General features: G+C 39.7%; 1 protein-coding gene across 4 annotated transcripts in view; it reads left to right on the plus strand.

The window, feature by feature from the left end:
- The window catches only part of HELZ (helicase with zinc finger), a 236,830-nt gene that overhangs the window by 132,989 nt on the left and 85,981 nt on the right, over positions 1–17,860 (plus strand). For all 4 annotated transcript variants that reach the window (XM_058284578.2, XM_058284577.2, XM_058284579.2 and 1 more), the window contains 2 exons: positions 8,315–8,498; positions 9,618–9,846. In XM_058284578.2, coding sequence (XP_058140561.1) covers positions 8,315–8,498; positions 9,618–9,846 — 413 coding nt within the window. The remainder of the gene's footprint in view (positions 1–8,314; positions 8,499–9,617; positions 9,847–17,860) is intronic.

The following is a 17,860-nucleotide window of genomic DNA, read 5'->3' on the forward strand; positions in this document are numbered from 1 at the left end:
GTGTGACCTTTAAATATTAACCCTTCACTATCAGAATGTGACTGTTTAGTTATTCTCAGCCCTGTGAGTTATTGCAGTAAAAATGTTCTGAGATGCATTGTTATGCGACTCTTTCTACAAGGGGGCAAAAACTGACTCTTGTTCTTTGCAGCTGATAGAGAAGCCATAGGTGTCCTCCAGCTGAGTATAAAAGCTCTTGGATTTACAGGCAAGATTTTCCAAAGTTTTGAATAGCAATTTTGACATATTTCAATGGTAAATATGTTTTTGGAAGCCCGAAGTCTTCTCCGTGGTATACAATTTAAAGGTGAAACTCAGGTCTGTTTAGTGGTTTAGAGAAATAGAGCAAGTGATACTCATTATATTAAAGGGGGAAAATGAGAACTCTCCTTTCAGAGTTTCTAACTAAAATTTTGGAGGACATTGTGAGGTTTAAGGATAGTTTAGAGTCCATTATTTTGAAAATAAGATGATTTTCCACAGAGTTATTAAAAAATGAACTTCACACAGGGAATGAAATTAAAAATAAAGCTAAAGAACCTGCAGATGTAGGAATACTCATAGCTGAATATAATCCTCCTGGTTTTTAGGGAACTTGTTTTTTACTTTATATCATGTGCTTTGTGTATCACCTGAACTTGTGTCTTCTCTCACATGTTTAAAATGGTAGCATGAAAGAATGAGAAAGAGCATCCACTTTTGTTTGATGATGAATTCATATCCCACAATAATGAAATGATCTCAATATAATGCTGAGTTGTATAAAAGCAGAATAGTAAATACTAAGCACCAAGCTATGATTCTTTTTTTTCTTCCCTTCCCTTCCCTGCCCCCCCACCCCCAGTTGTCTGCTCTCTGTGTCCACTTGTTGTGTGTTCTTCTGTGTCCACTTGTATTCTTGTCTGCGGCACCAGGAATCTCTGTCTCTTTTTGTCGCGTCACCTTGCTGCATCAGCTCTCCATGTGTGTGGCACCACCCTGGGCAGGCTGCACTTTTTTTTGCGCTGGGCAGCTCTCCTTTTGGGGCACACTCCTTGTGCGTGGGGCTCCCCTACATGGGGGACACCCCTGTGTGGCATGACACTCCTTGTGTGCATCAGCACTGCACGTGGGCCTGCTCCTCACACGGGTCAGGGGGCCCTGGGTTTGAACCCTGGACCTCCCATGTGGTAGGTGGATGCTGTATCTGTTGAGCCAAATCCACTTCCATGATTCTTAGCCTTGAGAAATTCAGTCTGAAGGAAGGCGCTATGGAAAAAATAACCTTAAGATAGTGATAAATGAGAGGTATACAGGATTATACAGATGTCAGAAATGAATCTATTGGGTTTGATGGAACCTGGGGCATCAAGAGGGACACTGTTTTTCCCTCATGTATTTTGGGACTCTGTTAGGTGTATATAGGTGTTTACAATTGTTATATCTTCCTGATTGATTGGTCTTTTTATTATAAAATGTCCCTGTTTATCTCTAGTAAGACTTTTTGTTTGTTTCAATTGGTCTGGTTTAGCCACTCTAGGACTTAGAGTTGCTGTTTGCATGGTGTATTTTTTTCCATACTTTTACGTCATCCTATTTGTATCTTTGAATTTAAGTGTGTCTCCTATATACAGCATATCACTGGTTCTTGTTATTATTATTGATTGTTGAAGTTAACTCTGCCTTTTGCTTTTGTTTTCTATATATCTCCTGTGTTTTTTCACTGTTTACCCTATGGTGAATTTCATTTATTTAGTCATTTTACTTTTCAACTCCATTTGGTCCTCTTTGAAATCATGTCTAGTACTTTATTTTCCCTATTTGTTGATATATTTGTCAATCATACCTTCGTTTAATTCTTTATGTATGATTTCCTTTAGATCTTTGAACATATTTATAATAGCTGCTTTGAAGTCTTTTTTTGCTAAGACTCTGACATCAGGGACCCTCAAAAGCATTTTCTGTGAGGGTCACACTTCACTATTCTTTTGCATGTCTCATCATTTTTTTGTTGCAGTCAGGGTCTTTAAATAATATAACAACTCTGGACACTCTGGATCCCTGGGGAGCTTGTTGTTGCTTCCTGGGAAGCTTGTTATTGTTTGCTTATTTGTTTTGTGTCTTGGCTGGACTAATTCATTGAAATTTATTTCATCCACAGTGTGTGTCTTCTGATGTTGCTCCTCAGGGAATGCAATCTTGGGCATACGTATAGTTTTCTTGATCACTGGGAATGATGTGGTTTTACCTGGAATTTCTCTCCCCATTAAGCATTAGCTGGTCTGTCTCTATTGGTACCACACCCAGCTTAGTTAGCTTTTGCTGATTGCTAGCTGATGCTCTATTTTTTCCATAATTTCCTGCAACATGATTTGCTGTACAGTCTGATCCAACTAAAGTTGGAGTCCTTGGCAGAAGTAGGGTGTTGCGAGATTTTCGAGGCTTCTTTCAACCCTTTCCCGGTCAGAGTTTATGAAACAGTTGTTGGAGAAGCATGGGGAACTTGTTCATTAGCTTCCCCACTTGGATTATCCCTATTGTGTATGGTGGGGCCCTAGAGCACTATCTAGGTACTACTGTCCACCTGTTGCCAGTGTTCAATATACATCTTCCACGGCCCAGAGTTGGAAAAGAGGGCATGGAAGAGGGAGATGGAAGCTGTCTCTCAACTGCTTGAAGCAGCTCTCCTGCAACACAGAACCGTGAAGGAAGGGAAGACTGACTCTTCACCCACCGTCCCACTCAGATCTTCCCTGTATCATTGGAGTTGGGGTGTGGAACCAGGCACTTCCTACTGGTGCCATCTCCTCAGTATAGACCTTCTGCAGCATAGAGCTAGAGAAAATGGGATCTGTTAATGTTCACCAGATGTCCAAACCACTGGCATAGCTCTTCTATACCAGGAAGCTGGGGTGTGGCACTCCTGCTGCCAAACCTGCTGAACCAGTTCTGTAAGCAGAGCTGTAGAGGGATGGCTGCAATCCCTAGTTCAGATACCATGGCCTCCCACTGTAATTTCTGTAGATTTTGTTTAATAAATGCTTCTCAATTTCTTGTAAGCCCTTTCCTCAATCTCTAAAGACTTTGAATGATCGTCTTTGCTAATTTTGACCAGCTTTTAATAGATGTCTGTTTGGGAGAGCATTTTCTTCAAGTTCCTTATCATACCATTCCAAGTTTGTATATTTTAATTACAGTGCTATGCTGCCTAGAGTATAAGGTATAAAGTGGAAAAATTGTTATGTGTTGCTTAGTGGTAGGAACAGTGTATGTGTTTCATCTACCATTATATCTAGTCAAAGAGGTAAAAATAGCTTTTTATATTCTTTATTGCAGTAGACTCAGCCATACCATACCTTAGTCAGGTTTGTGCTTCAAAATCCTTGAAACATTTTCTATATTTGATGTACTTGCTCTCTGTCATTATAACAACAGGGTGACTGGAGTCTTTACCTTTATTGTTTATTGAATTTGTAACAGGAAGTCAGACTGAATGCTGGCCAATAATTCTCAAGTTCTTAAAAGGACCGAGAACTATCAAATTGTGATAAGCATTTTTAACATTGTTTATTCAAATAGACATTATTAATAAATAGTATATAAATAAATAATGCATTTTAAATATATCTTTTAAAATTTCTCCTTCTTCTGTACATTTCTAGTATCTTGTTTGGCCCTCTTTTTTTTTTTTTTTAAAGATTTTATTTTTTTATTTATTTAATTCCCCTCCCCTTCCCCGGTTGTCTGTTTTCTGTGTCTTTTTGCTGCGTCTTGTTTCTTTGTCCGCTTCTGTTGTCGTCAGCGGCACGGGAAGTGTGGGCGGCGCCATTCCTCGGCAGGCTGCTCCCTCCTTCGCGCTGGGCGGCTCTCCTTATGGGTGCACTCCTTGCGCGTGGGGCTCCCCTACGCGGGGGACACCCCTGTGTAGCACAGCACTCCTTGCACGCATCAGCTCTGCGCATGGGCCAGCTCCACACGGGTCAAGGAGGCCCGGGGCTTGAACCGCGGACCTCCCATGTGGTAGACGGACGCCCTAACCACTGGGCCAAAGTCCGTTTCCCCATGTTTGGCCCTCTTTTGACCCTCTTTTGGCCCTTGCCATATATATAATATATTTTATTAGGAATCTGTTTTTTAAATAGTAATCTCTTAGTGGGCAAGCTTTATATACCCCGCTGTGCCAGACATGGGGACTGCTTGTTTAATTCACTGAATTTTAAAAAATCCAAGTACATTAAAAACCCTACCATAATCCAGTAAGTGGTCCCCCAAAATTCAGTCAAATGAAATGTGAGGTTACTTTATTGGAAGGCTAATGAAATGGCTAGGACAAGATTGTATAGCTAGAAGGCCAGGAGTTCTGAAAGTCTCTCTTTCTGATCCAGATTTGTCCTAGTCTCAGTTGTGGCTTGGTGCCAGCTGATGGCTGTTGGCTGCTCTGTATATTTTTATTTTTTGCAAATTTCTTTAATGTTATACTTAATAGAACACGGTGAGAGTCTTTTGTCTCTTTTGTTTTCATTCTGCTATAATAATACATGTTATGTAGCCTCTTAAAATGCAAATAATACTCATAAAAGAATGTAAAAGTGAAAAAGGCAAGGTCTTAAGAATTATTTTGAAAATAGTTTCAATCTCATGGGCAACTTCAAGAGTTAGGGACTTTTAAGAGGCCCTAGACCACAATTTGAAAAAATCTGGTTTGAAGCAAAAATAATGACGATGTACTGTGGAGTATATACCACATAAGGACAAAATAGAACAAAATATGGGGATATATCTTAATTTTTCAGGGCTAATGCTAGTTTGAATCTGTTTGGACTCCAGAAAAATATGTTCTTAAATTAATCCATTCCAGTGGGTGTGGACCCACTGTAAGTAGGATCTTAACTTGAGATGTGACCCACCTCACCTCATTCAGGTCAGGTCTTTTTTTTTTTTTTTTTTTTAATTTAGGCCAGTAAAGAGAATTTATTTGGGAAATGTGATTACCTTTTTTTTTTTTTAAGGTTTATTTTATGTTACTTATTTCTCTGTCCTTTCCCGCCCCCTCTGTTGTCTGTTCTCTGTGTCCACTTGCTGTGTGTTCTTCTGTGTCTCTTTTTTTTGTTGCAACATCTTGCTGCATCAGTTTTCCATGTGCATGACACCACTCCTGGGTGGACTGCACTTTTTGTGCGGGGTGGCTCTCCTTGCAGGGTGCACTCCTTGCGTGTGGAGCACCTCTACATGGGGGACACCCCTGCGTGACATGGTACTCCTTGTGTGTGGCAGCACTGCACATGGGCCAGCTCACCACATGGGCCAGAAGGCCTAGGATTTGAACCCAGGACCTCCTGTATGGTAGGCAGGCCCTCTGTCATTTGAGCTACATCTGCTTCCTGTGATTACCTTTTAAACTGTTAATTATTCCTCTCCCTTCCTAATGATAAGAGGATGGGCCCTGGCTGTTATTGGTTACCCCAACAATGGTGGGACCAATGGTGAGGACTGTTTGGAATATCTGGGGCTAAGGAGAGGTCCCAGAAAGAGAAACTGGACCTCAAGGTTACACCCAAGGTCCCAGTGAGGTCTTGCAGCCATGTTGTCTGCCAGCCATGTTTGTCTTCTCCTCCATTACCCTGACTAACCTGCCTCAACTTCCCCCTCAGAAAGTTTATGCCATTATTTTTAAGGGGGTCCTGAGGGGCAGTGATCATTCTTCTGTAGTTACTTCCTGCTGGTTAGGACAGTAGTCCCTGCCTGACAGAGCATAAACTTCTCTGGCTAGTCTATTGAGGGTGAGGAAAGATGGGTTTGACACTGTGGTTGGGACTGGCTGAAATCCCCATGTGACTAATACCTTGTTTTGGAAGGCATTGATTCTGGAAGAAATAAACTTAGTTAGAATTTTGAAGATAAATGGCCCCACTAAAAGGATAAAGATGATGATGGTAAGTGGGCCCAAAAAGGGGGCCAGCTATGATATACTGGATCACGAGTGTGAGAAAGGCCAGGTGCTTCTAGAAGCTGCATCCTGCCAAAGTTGGTGGGCTTCATTTTACAGGTTTTGAATGATGTTTAGGACTATTCCAGAATAATTTATATAGAAATGGTGTTTTTTTTTTTTTTTCCTTGAGAAATGAGCTTATCCCCCCTGTGCTGCTGTTACCATGTAAAGGGCTCTGCAATTTTACAGCGCTACAGCAGCAGCAAGAGAGTTTGTTTGCTGTTTTAGGACTTCTAAGGCACAGCTAATTTATTCTGTGCTGTTAGCTCTAGGGAGAGAATGTTATAGATAAAGGGGTTTGGTACAAATTACCAATCCTAGTTTTCCATTGAGGGTGGGTCCTAATTCTATTACTGAAGTCCTTCATAAACAGAGGAATAAAAGGAAAAAAGTTCCAAGAAACAGAATGAGAGGTCTTGGAGACAATTCTAATTGTCTGCAGAGTACAATTCAAAACAGAAATAGTAAATTAGGGGGGAAAAGGCAGAGCATTAAAATGATATGAGACATAGATTAAATATGAAAGCAGAAAGTATGAGGAAAAAGGCATACCATTGCAAATATTAATTATAAAAAGCTGCAATAAAATAGTGTTCAAGACAAGATATATTTCCAGATACAAAGAAGTTCATGAGAAAAGTTATTTCATCAAGAAGACAAAAATTCTATATGTATATGCACCAATCATACAACAGTCACATATTCGAAACAAGAACTAGCACAAATAAAAGGAGAGAATAATCTACAATTGTAGTTGGAAACTTTAACACTCATATCCCAATAACTCATTGTAAATTGAACCAAAAGTCAGTAAATTAGATATCATTTGAATGGTGCTATCAACCAATTTGACCTAATTTACATTTATAGAAGACTTCATCCCCAGAGAGCACAGTATGTATTATTTTCAAGTGAGCAAGAAACATTCATTCACCAAGCTAATACATATACTTGCTATAAAACACATTTCAATAATTTTTTCATTTTAAAAACAATTTATTGAAGTACATCATTCATACATGAGCAATAAATAAAAAATGTATAGTAAAAGTGGTGAACTTAAAAAACAAGCCTGCAAAACATCATACAGGGCTTGCATCGATCACCCTACCACAAAAACCTTACATTGTGGTGGCGGACTTGGCCCACTGGTTAGGGTGTCCGTCTACCATGTGGGAGGTCTGCGGTTCAAACCCCGGGCCTCCTTGACCCGTGTGGAGCTGGCTCATGCACAGTGCTGATGCATGCAAGGAGTGCCCTGCCACACAGGGGTGTCCCTGCGTAGGGGAGCCCCAAGCTCAAGGAGTGTACCCCGTAAAGAGAGCCACCCAGCGCGAAAGAAAGTGCAGCCTACCCAGGAATCTGTGTCTCTTTGTGTTGCGTCATCTTGTGTCAGCTCTCCGTGTGTTCCTGTGCCGCTGACAACAACAAGTGGACAAAGAAGACGCAGCAAATAGACACAGAGAACAGACAATGGGGGGGAGGGGAAGGAGAGGGAAGAGAAATAAAAAAAAAACCCTTACATTGTTGTGAAACATTTGTAACAAATTATGGAAAAATATTGTTGCCAGATTTTCCCTAGGTTCTTGGCTTTGTTACAAAAAAGAATTTAAGTACATCAGTTTAGTTAGGCATTAGTTTATTAAGAAAATGAGAGAAGAGAAAGAAAGTAACAGATTATGGGGCCCAGATATACTTAAAGGCTGGTCTAGGTAGAGAGGGAAAAGGTGAAAAAGGGTCACAAAGGGCTGATTTACAGGTTACAGGTCCTCATAACAGGTCCCCAGATATACTTGTGTGCTGTCTAGGCAGAGCAAGAAAGGGCAAAAGGAGCTGCCCTGTATATTTATATCAGAGTCAGGGAGAGCAGTGCTAAGTTTTGTGCTGCTGGAACTTAGTGCTGGCGCTGATTCCAGGAATCTCCTGGTTAATTGTTTAGTTTCTGATCTGGACAGAGTGGACTGAGAGAGTGGGGACTTGCTTCCCTGTTGCCCTCCATGGGACTGCCAGTTTGATGAACTCATCCTTTTCCCTACACAGTAACTTGAGCTTGTCTGAATTTACGAAGGGGGCTGGGGAGGATGGGGTTCAGTTGCTGATTACATTGTCTATGATTTTTATGTTTTCATTGGATGCAATATCATAGAAGTTTACTGTTGGAAATATAATTAAAGTTTTTAAATTCTCATTGCGTTTACATCAGCAAAGCATTATTCCTATTTAAATGTAATTTTTAAAATGACATTTGCTAAAATGGGATCCTTTATACATTTATTTCAGTTACGTATTCGTTTTTCCAGACCCTGTTTATAACTTAAATATGTGTGGGTGTTTGTTTGTTTAAAGGTATTTGAAGTGGTGGAACGTGTAGAAGAGTTAAGAAGGAAGTGGCCAGTAGCATGGGGGAAGTTAGATGATGGCAGTATTGGTGTGGTGACTCCATATGCTGACCAAGTGTTTAGGATACGTGCTGAACTTCGAAAAAAGAGATTATCTGATGTTAATGTTGAAAGGGTGCTAAATGTTCAAGGTAAGTAGTACTTGAAATGAATTAACTACTTCAAATGCTTAATTCTTAAAGTGTGTTTAAACTGGATTTTAATTCTCAAAATATCTCATTTCTGGCATGCAACTATGTATTTATTTCATACCGAGTACTTCAGTGCCAAGTTTTGCAATTAAAGGTCAAGTTCATTTATAATTTTATTAAATTTATAAATCCAAGTAAGAGATGTATAAACAAAAATGGACTTTTTAAATGACCATAATTATATAAATGCCATACAATTTCTGTATGCTATAGTTAGAATCACTATAGTAGCTTTCGACACATAATGTTGTTTTACTCTATCTGTGGACTAATTAGTTCATGAAGATTTTTTTAAACTTGCAACTGCCATGCAAATTCTGTTTAAATGTATTTTTAAAAGCACAGCTTGTGTTTTTCATCTATAGGCCTCCCTAAGTGAATTCTTTTAAATTGTCCTTATATAAGTAATTACACTATAAAACATGTGTTTTTTAAAATATATATATAAAGCAGCACTATGATGTGAGCACTAAAAAGACAAAATATAATCTTATGGTAATATGCAATAGTAAGAGTAATATAATATCTGGGTCATTGAAAAAAGTAGTTCACTGTACAGTGTATTTTCTAGATCACACATAATTTTGTGTTGCTTTTTAGAAGAGGCATTAGTAGTAAACTAGAAAGCACCCAGAGGAGATAGTATAGTAATGGTCTAGAAACTGCCTATGGAAGTTGAGAGTAGTTAAAGAACTAAGGCTATTTGGCCTAGAGAAGAAAAGGCTAGGAACAGACATTAAAATTGTTTTCAACTATTTGAAGGTTTGTCTTAGAGTAAGAATAGATGTGGAACTCTAAGAAATAGCATAAGAAAAAACATTGTACAAACTAGTCTCTCCGTAAGGAAGCAGGAAGCCTTATGGAATCAGCATGCTCCTGGATAGCAAGAGTATAGATGACTTTGCTTCAAGGAAGAAGTGCTTGTACTGGGTGGAACATTGGACTAGATGATCTCTGTGCTTGGCTGCAGCACTAAAATTTTAAAAAATACTATGCTTTTATTATATCAGTGATTCAGAATTATAATCTTTAAGTCTTTGATTTTCTCTTTTTTTGTAGGAAAGCAATTCAGAGTTTTGTTTCTTAGCACAGTACGTACAAGGCACACTTGTAAACATAAACAGACGCCAATTAAAAAGAAAGAGCAACTGCTGGAAGATTCCACAGAAGACTTAGATTATGGCTTTTTGTCTAACTATAAGCTTCTCAATACTGCAATCACGAGGGCACAATCTCTGGTTGCTGTGGTGGGTGATCCCATTGCTCTGTGCTCTATTGGAAGATGCAGGTAATTACATATTGCTGGGTGAAGCGTTAAGAGTGGAGAGGTGAAATGATTTGCACCCCTATGCTTACATTTATTTATTTGACTGGTTGATGAAAATCAGGTTAATCTTACCTAATATCTGGTGAGAACATAGAAGTATAATGCTTGGGTCTGTTCATTATGTGCCTAATTGTGTATTCACCCGTCCATCCATCCATCCATCCATTCCTCATTCAACAAATCTTGCCTGCTGTATACAAAGTGCTTTTGTAGCCACTGGGGTACATTAGTGAACAAAATAGATACAAATCTCTGGTTTTGGGGGGCTTTCATTTTATTGGGTGGGGGGGAGAGACTGACAATAAATAAAATATGTAAATTTCTGGTGTGGTGGTTTGGAACTGTATGTACCCCAGAAAAGCATGTTCTTAAAGCAAATTCATTCCTGTGAGTGCGCACTTATTGTAAGTAGGACCTTTTGATGAAGTTACTTAAGTTAAAGTATGGCCCAGGGTGGGTCTTAATTCTTTTACTGGAGTCCTTTATAAAAGAATGAAATTCTGAGAAAGAGCAAAAGTTATGGAACCAAAAAGCTGAAAATAGCAAACGAGAAGGAAAAAACTAGCCTTGCCGTGTGGCAGAGGAGCTGAGGATTGCTGGTAGCAAGTCTTCAGGAAGAAAGGATCGCCTTGATGATGCCTTCATTTGGACAAAAACTGTAAGCGTGTTAGGTAACAAATTCCCGTTGTTAAAGCCAACATCATCTGCTTTGAGCAGCCTATCAAACTAAAACAAATTCTGGTACCAGAAGAGTGGGGTACTGCTATTGCAAATACCAAACATATGGAAATGTCTTTATAATTGGGTAATGGATAGAAGCTGGAAGAATTGTGAGATGCTTGATAGAAAAGGCCTAGATTACTTTGAAGAGAATGTCAGCAGGACTATGGATACTAAAGGTACTTATGATGAGATCTTAGAAGATAAGATTAATGTGTCACTGAAAACTGAAAGAAAGGCAACCCTTGTTTTAAAGTGGCAGAGAACTTGGAAAAATTGAGCTCTGATATTGGATGGAAGGCACAATTTGAGAGTGATGAAGTTGGATATTTAGCTGAGGAGATTTTGAAGCTAAGTGTGCAGAGTGCAGCCTGGTTTCTCCTTGCAACTCATAGTAAAATGTGAAAAGAAAGGGATAAGCTGAGAACTGAACTCCTGAGCTAAAAGAAATCAGAAATTTATGGTTTGGAAAATTCTGAGCTTCAGGAAAGTGAGTCCTCAGAGAATAGTGCTCCATGTGAGGGTTTAACTGAACATGGATCCAGTCAACCATTTCAGTGCAAGTCAGGATTGGAAATGCAGTTATCCGGAAAGGATTTGTGGAAGGTTCTTTTGTCTGATGGTTTGGGCTCCTGTGTATTATTACATGTGAAACCGACAAGTTTTTTCTGAGATCCATATGAACGGAACCACTGCCACCCTGGAGAAAGGGACCAAAAGGGGACAGATAGAAGGAAATGTGACTTCAAAGGCACAACCATGGAAGCTGAGGTCTGGAACAAAAGACATCTTCTCAGGCCAAGAAAGCAAGCCCACCCATGTGTGTGAAAAGGGTGAGTATACCCTGGCTTGTGAAGAGGGCTGACCTTCTGCCCCGTTTTTCAGGAAGAGTGTAATCCCCTGTTTTCACGGATGCCTGGGCGATTGTACAGTGTCTAGAGTCTGGAGTCTGGCTGCCACCCCTATGCTTGATGACAATGGATCCTAGAACCTGGCCTCCATCCTGATGTTTGATAAGAATGGAACTTTCACCCCAGTGTTTGGAGAGAGTACCCCAGTATTTGGGGAGAACATGGCTGTTACGCAAACCCTTAGAAAGGGTGGGGTTGCTGCTCCATCAGGCCCAGAGTATAAAACATCATTACATAGGTGACTGTCAGACCTTGAAATCTAATGGCATATACCCTTTAGGGTTTTGGAATTGTTTGGGACCTGTGACCCCTGTTTTCCTTCCAATTTCTCTCTTCTGGAGAAATTTCCTTTGTATATTGGAAGTAGATAACTTGTTCTCTAGGTTTCACAGGTCCACCTATGGAGGGGAGTTGTGCCCCAGGATAGAAAACATCTATAACTGATTTTAATGAGACTTTGTACTAAACTATTATTACTGAATTGATTTAGGGCTTTCTGGATATTGTGATGGAATGAATATATTTTGCGTCAGAAAGAAAATGCCTTTTTTGGGGTCCAGGGATGGAGTGTGGTGGTTTGGAACTGTCTGTACCCTAGAAAATCATGTTCTTAAAACTAATCCATTCCTGTTTGGTGTAAACCTGTTGTAAGTAGGACATTTTGATGAGGTTACTTCAGTTAAGGTACGGCCCAGGGTGTATCTTAGTCCTTTTACTGGAGTCCTATATGGGAGAAAGAAATGCACAGAGAGAGAGAGACACAGAAGCAAAAAGCTGAAAACAATGAAACCTGGAAGAGAAGGGAAAGACCAGCAGATGCCGCCATATGCCTAGCCATGTAGCAGAGAAGCCAAGGATTTCCAACAGCTGATCTTCTGAAAGAAAGTGTCAACTTGATGATGTCTTGATTTGGACATTTTTCTCAACCTCAAAACTATAAGCTTGTAAGCTAATAAATTTGCCTTGTTAAAGCCAAAACAGTTCATGGTATCTGCTTTGAGCAGCCTAACAAAACAAAAACATTTGGTACTTTAGGAGGTAAGTTCAATGGAAAAGAATTAGAACATTTTAAGAGGGACGAGGAATGATGGAGCTGGTTTATAAGTTTAAATTTTAAGTTATTTGAAATAGTGTGACCAAGGTAGGCCTCACCAAGAAGCCAATATTAGATGTGAGGGAGTGAGTTATGCAGGAATCTGGGGTAAAAATGCTTCAGAAAGAGGAAACAACTAGTGCAAGGGGTCCAAAGGTGGTTTCAAATATATGTATATCTTTTTTTTCTCCAAAGATTTATTTTTATTTATTTCTCTCCCCTTCCCCCCCCCAGTTGTCTGTTTTCTGTGTCCATTTGCTGTGTGTTCTTGTTTTTGTCTGCTTCTGTTGTCAGCGGCACAGGAATCTATGTGTCTTTTTGTTGCGGTATCTTGCTGCATCAGCTCTCCATGTGTGCAGCGCCATTCTTGGGCAGGTTGCGCTTTCGCGCTGGGCGGCTCTCCTTACAGGGTGCACTCCTTACATGTGGGACCCCCCTACAAGGGGACACTCCTGCATGGCATGGCACTCCCTGCGCGCATCAGCACTGCGCATGGGCCAGCTCCACACGGGTCAAGGAGGCCGGGGATTTGAACCGTGGACCTCCCATGTGGTAGACAGATGCCCTAACCACTTCCCTGTATATCTTTAATGGAGAGTAAATTTTGTAGAGATGTTTCACTTTTTTTCTCCTCCATTGTTACTTTGGCTCCCATTTTTTATTAATTTCCTTCTCTAGTTATTTTCTCTTAAGATTTCTCACTGTAAGTAGTTCTTTATATTTTGTTAATCCAAAGAACCTTAAAATTTGGAAACTTAGAAGTGATAATTTCCTATCCTTGGATAGCATTTTTAGAATTCATTAGATTTTTGTCATAAGAAACTATTTCTACTGGAATGTGGTTAAAATGTAAGCAACCCCCCCTCCCCCCCAAAAAAAAAATCTCCTTATGTACTTGTTACTTATACCAGTTAACTGGAATTTTAACCTTATGAAGCCAGTATTCTAAGACTTGGCCTTTGGCGTATTAAAAAAGTATGCTAGCATTAAAAAACAAACAAACAGGGAAACGGACTTGGCCCAGTGGTTAGGGCATCTGTCTACCACATGGGAGGTCCGCAGTTCAAACCCCGGGCCTCCTTGACTGGTGTGGAGCTGGCCCATGCGCAGTGCTGATGCGCGCAAGGAGTGCCCTGCCATGCAGGGGTGTCCCCCGCGTAGGGGAGCCCCACGTGCAAGGAGTGCACCCATAAGGAGAGCCGCCCAGCGCAAAAGAAAGTGCAGCCTGCCCAGGAATGGCGCCGCCCACACTTCCCGTGCCGCTGATGACAACAGAAGCGGACAAAGAAACAAGACGCAGCAAATAGACACAGAGAACAGACAACCGGGGGAGGGGGGGGAATTAAAATAAATAAATCTTTAAAAAAACAAACCAACAAACAACAAACAGCTGAACAGAAATTTTTATAATGATGCTCAAAAAAGAAAGACTCTTGAGGGTTATTTAAAAATTTCTAAGTATTCTAATACCTGTCAAAGTGAGTTCAGAATCAATAGAGTTGTAGATAGTCCTGAAAATATCTTAGTTAATTATTTCTTTTTGATTTGTTGTAATTAAAGTAGACAAGTCTGTGAGGAAGTGTCCTTTAAATTCTCTGTTGCAAAATAGATATAGCAGCATTTTATTGTCTACTTTCATGTTTCAGTTGGAAAAAAATATTCTATGGAAAGGAAGATGATTCAGAACCTTTAAGAATAAACTGCATGTATTATGATTTAAGGCCCCAAAAGAAGTTATTACCTTTTATAGGGGAAAGCCATTAACGAGGAATCAAGGAGAGTAGGTGTAGGTCAGTGGACGAGCGCCTGCTTCGCATGTACAAGGTCCCAGGTTCAATCCCTGGTACCTCCTTAAGAAAAACAAAACAAACAAACAAAAACAAAAAATAACAAGGGATCAAGTAGAAATTTATTTTATAGTTGCATTATGAAAAACAACTTTTTTTTTTAAAAAAGCAAAACTTGAAGGATTATAGCTAAACAATTCTCATAAAATGGCATTACTTTTGTATTTTTAAATAACTCTTGTAATAAATTTGTATTTTTAAATACATTTTTAGCAATTAAGGACAAAAAACTGGGGAAGGAAATATGTTAATTCCAAGTTACAAATGAATAGAACTAGTATGCAAATAAGTCTCCTTGTTGAGAATTTTACTTTAGTAGCTTTACTACTGTTCATTGAAACTGTATTTGGTTAGAATATTGCTATACATTTTACCATTTTTCTTTATATTGTCATTTGATTAATGAGAGAACACCGTGTTTGATTTGAGTTTTATATATTAAAACACATTTAAAACCAATAAAAACTATTGGCGGGATAAATAAGTAAAAGGTAGTCTTGAGCCACATTAGTTTTGGCTTCTCCTTATAAATAACCACACATTTACCAACCTGAGTATTTTTAAAAATCATTTCCACATTCTGTACATTCATATTATACTGTGAAATAATAAGATCAACATTTTTTAGCCCTTCTCTGACCATAAATCGTAAACTTTCTCAGTGCACATAGCTGAATAATTCTTTCTGAGGCCATCCCGTCAGAATTATCCTTTACTAATTTTTTTTTTTTTTTTAAAGATTTATTTATTTGTTTAATTTCCCCCCCTCCCCTGGTTGTCTGTTCTTGGTGTCTATTTGTTGCGTCTTGTTTCTTTGTCCGCTTCTGTTGTCGTCAGCGGCACGGGAAGTGTGGGCGGCGCCATTCCTGGGCAGGCTGACTAATTTTTAACCTCATGCCTGCTTTACTGGTATTATATTTCTTGCCCCTCAGCTGGGATATGTTAAAGACTACAAATTAATTTATAAATTAAATAAAATATTTTCAGGGAGGTAAATACATTGTGTGGAAGGAAAATCATATATCTCATAACTGAGTAGGAATTTTTATTATCCATGTTATGTGACCATTTTAATTATGCTTCTAAACCATGAGCTGATAATTAGAACATATGAATATCTAATTTTATTAGAAATTAACCTCCTAATACAGGCAAATCTGGGGGACTTAATGTGATTCTAGGTACTACAAGAATGTATAAATGAATTCTTTGTATTTTTTGTTCATCAGGATTTCCCCCCTCATTTGATATCTACACAACACTCATACAATATTCTCAAATACCAATTGTGTTTGCAGGGAATAAACACAGTTTAGATTCAGCCAGTTATGTATTATTCTTTTTTTTGTAAAGTATTTTTAAACAGAATTTTTCTGTTAACTTGAAATGAATGTAGTAAACACCACCTCCTCAACCACACAAATATTAATATAGTGGTTGCTGATTATTATTATTATTTTTTTAAAGATGTATTTATTTATTTAATTTCCCCCCCTCCCCTGGTTGTCTGTTCTTGGTGTCTATTTGCTGCGTCTTGTTTCTTTGTCCGCTTCTGTTGTCATCAGCGGCACGGGAAGTGTGGGCGGCGCCATTCCTGGGCAGGCTGCTCTTTCTTTTCACGCTGGGCGGCTTTCCTCACGGACACACTCCTTGCGCGTGGGGCTCCCCCACGCGGGGGACACCCTTTGCGTGGCACGGCACTCCTTGCGCGCATCAGCGCTGCGCATGGCCAGCTCCACACGGGTCAAGGAGGCCCGGGGTTTGAACCGGGGACCTCCCATATGGTAGACGGACGCCCTAACCACTGGGCCAAAGTCCGTTTCCCAGTGGTTGCTGATTATTGACAGCTTTCTCTGTGCCAGCTGCTGACTTAAGTGCTTTGCACACATTGCCTCTTTCAGTTATCCCTACCAACCTGCAATGTGGGTATTTTATTTGCATTTTAAATGGACAGCAGGATTGAGAGAGGTTAATTTATTGCCCACGATCACATAGCTAGTAGCTGGTTCACGCACACAGATGTTAGATTGATTTCACAACTCATACTGTTCTTTATGGGCTCCCCTGCCTTTCTCAGGAAGTGATGAATATGCATGGATAAATCTGCATAGGATAAGGAAGAAGTAAAAAAGGGAGTCAACATTTCTCCAGACCAAAGTGTTTGGAGAAGGCGGGTCTTCCCTTTCATTGAATTTCTTCATTAGCAGATTTACTCAGTGAAATGGAAACATATTTCATATATGTGTGGTGATACATGTATGTCTGTCTACACATTCATGTGCACACACATACATACACTTATACATTCACACACTAAAATCTCTGTGGCCTGAGGCTGCCAACTGACTTTTCAGTGTTTTATCAGTGATCCTAGAAGCAAGGTTAACATAAAAACAAAACTAAACTTTATGTCATGCAGTGATTAAAAGTAAGGTTATTTATGTCCTTTGAAATACCTAAAATTATATTGCAATGTAGAGACAGAACACACACAAGTCCTCTAACTAACAGTACTGTCTTGTTCTCATTTTGAGGTGGGAACTAAGAATTAGTGAAACCTTTAAATAACCAGAGTGATCATCTAACCTTCAATCTGGGTATAGTTCAAACTCTCAGGTGATCTTCCATTTATGAAGTTCAGAATTGCCTCATAGTGCTATGTTTAGTACTTCAGTAAGGTATTAGGGAGTTCAATGGCAGTGTGATTAATCTTTGAAAGAGCCTTCACTAAAAGAAAAAAAGGAAAAATTTTTAGCTCTAAAAATATGAATTTTTGAAGGAAAAATACTTTTCTCTGGATGTTTAGAAAGGAGAAATAAAAGTATTTCAATAATAAAGTGTAGGAAATGGACTTGGCCCAGTGGTTAGGACGTCCGTCTACCACATGGGAGGTTCGCGGTTCAAACCCCGGGCCTCCTTGACCCGTGTGGAGCTGGCCCATGCGCAGTGCTGATGTGTGCAAGGAGTGCCGCGCCACGCAGGGGTGTCCCCCGCATAGGGGAGCTCCACGTGCAAGGAGTGCACCCGTAAGGAGAGCCGCCCAGCGCGAAAGAAAAGTGCAACCTGCCCAGGAATGGCGCCGCCCACACTTCCCATGCCGCTGATGACAACAGAAGCGGACAAAGAGACAAGACGAGGCAAATAGACACAGAGAACAGACAACCAGGGGAGGGGGGGAGTTAAATAAATAAATAAATCTTAAAAAAAAAAAATAAAGTGTAATGAAACTTGTTGGGTTGGTGCCCCATTTTACACATGAGGAAACTGAGGTACAGAGAGGTTAAGTAATTTGCCCAAAGTAATTAGTTACTGAATGACAAGTCAAGATTGCAACCCAGTCAGTCAGTTTTTAAGAGTCTGTGCTCTGGACATTATATAACCTTCCATAACCCACTGAATGGACT

This window comes from Dasypus novemcinctus, chromosome 21, assembly GCF_030445035.2.
Source record: "Dasypus novemcinctus isolate mDasNov1 chromosome 21, mDasNov1.1.hap2, whole genome shotgun sequence".
NCBI lineage: Eukaryota > Metazoa > Chordata > Mammalia > Cingulata > Dasypodidae > Dasypus > Dasypus novemcinctus.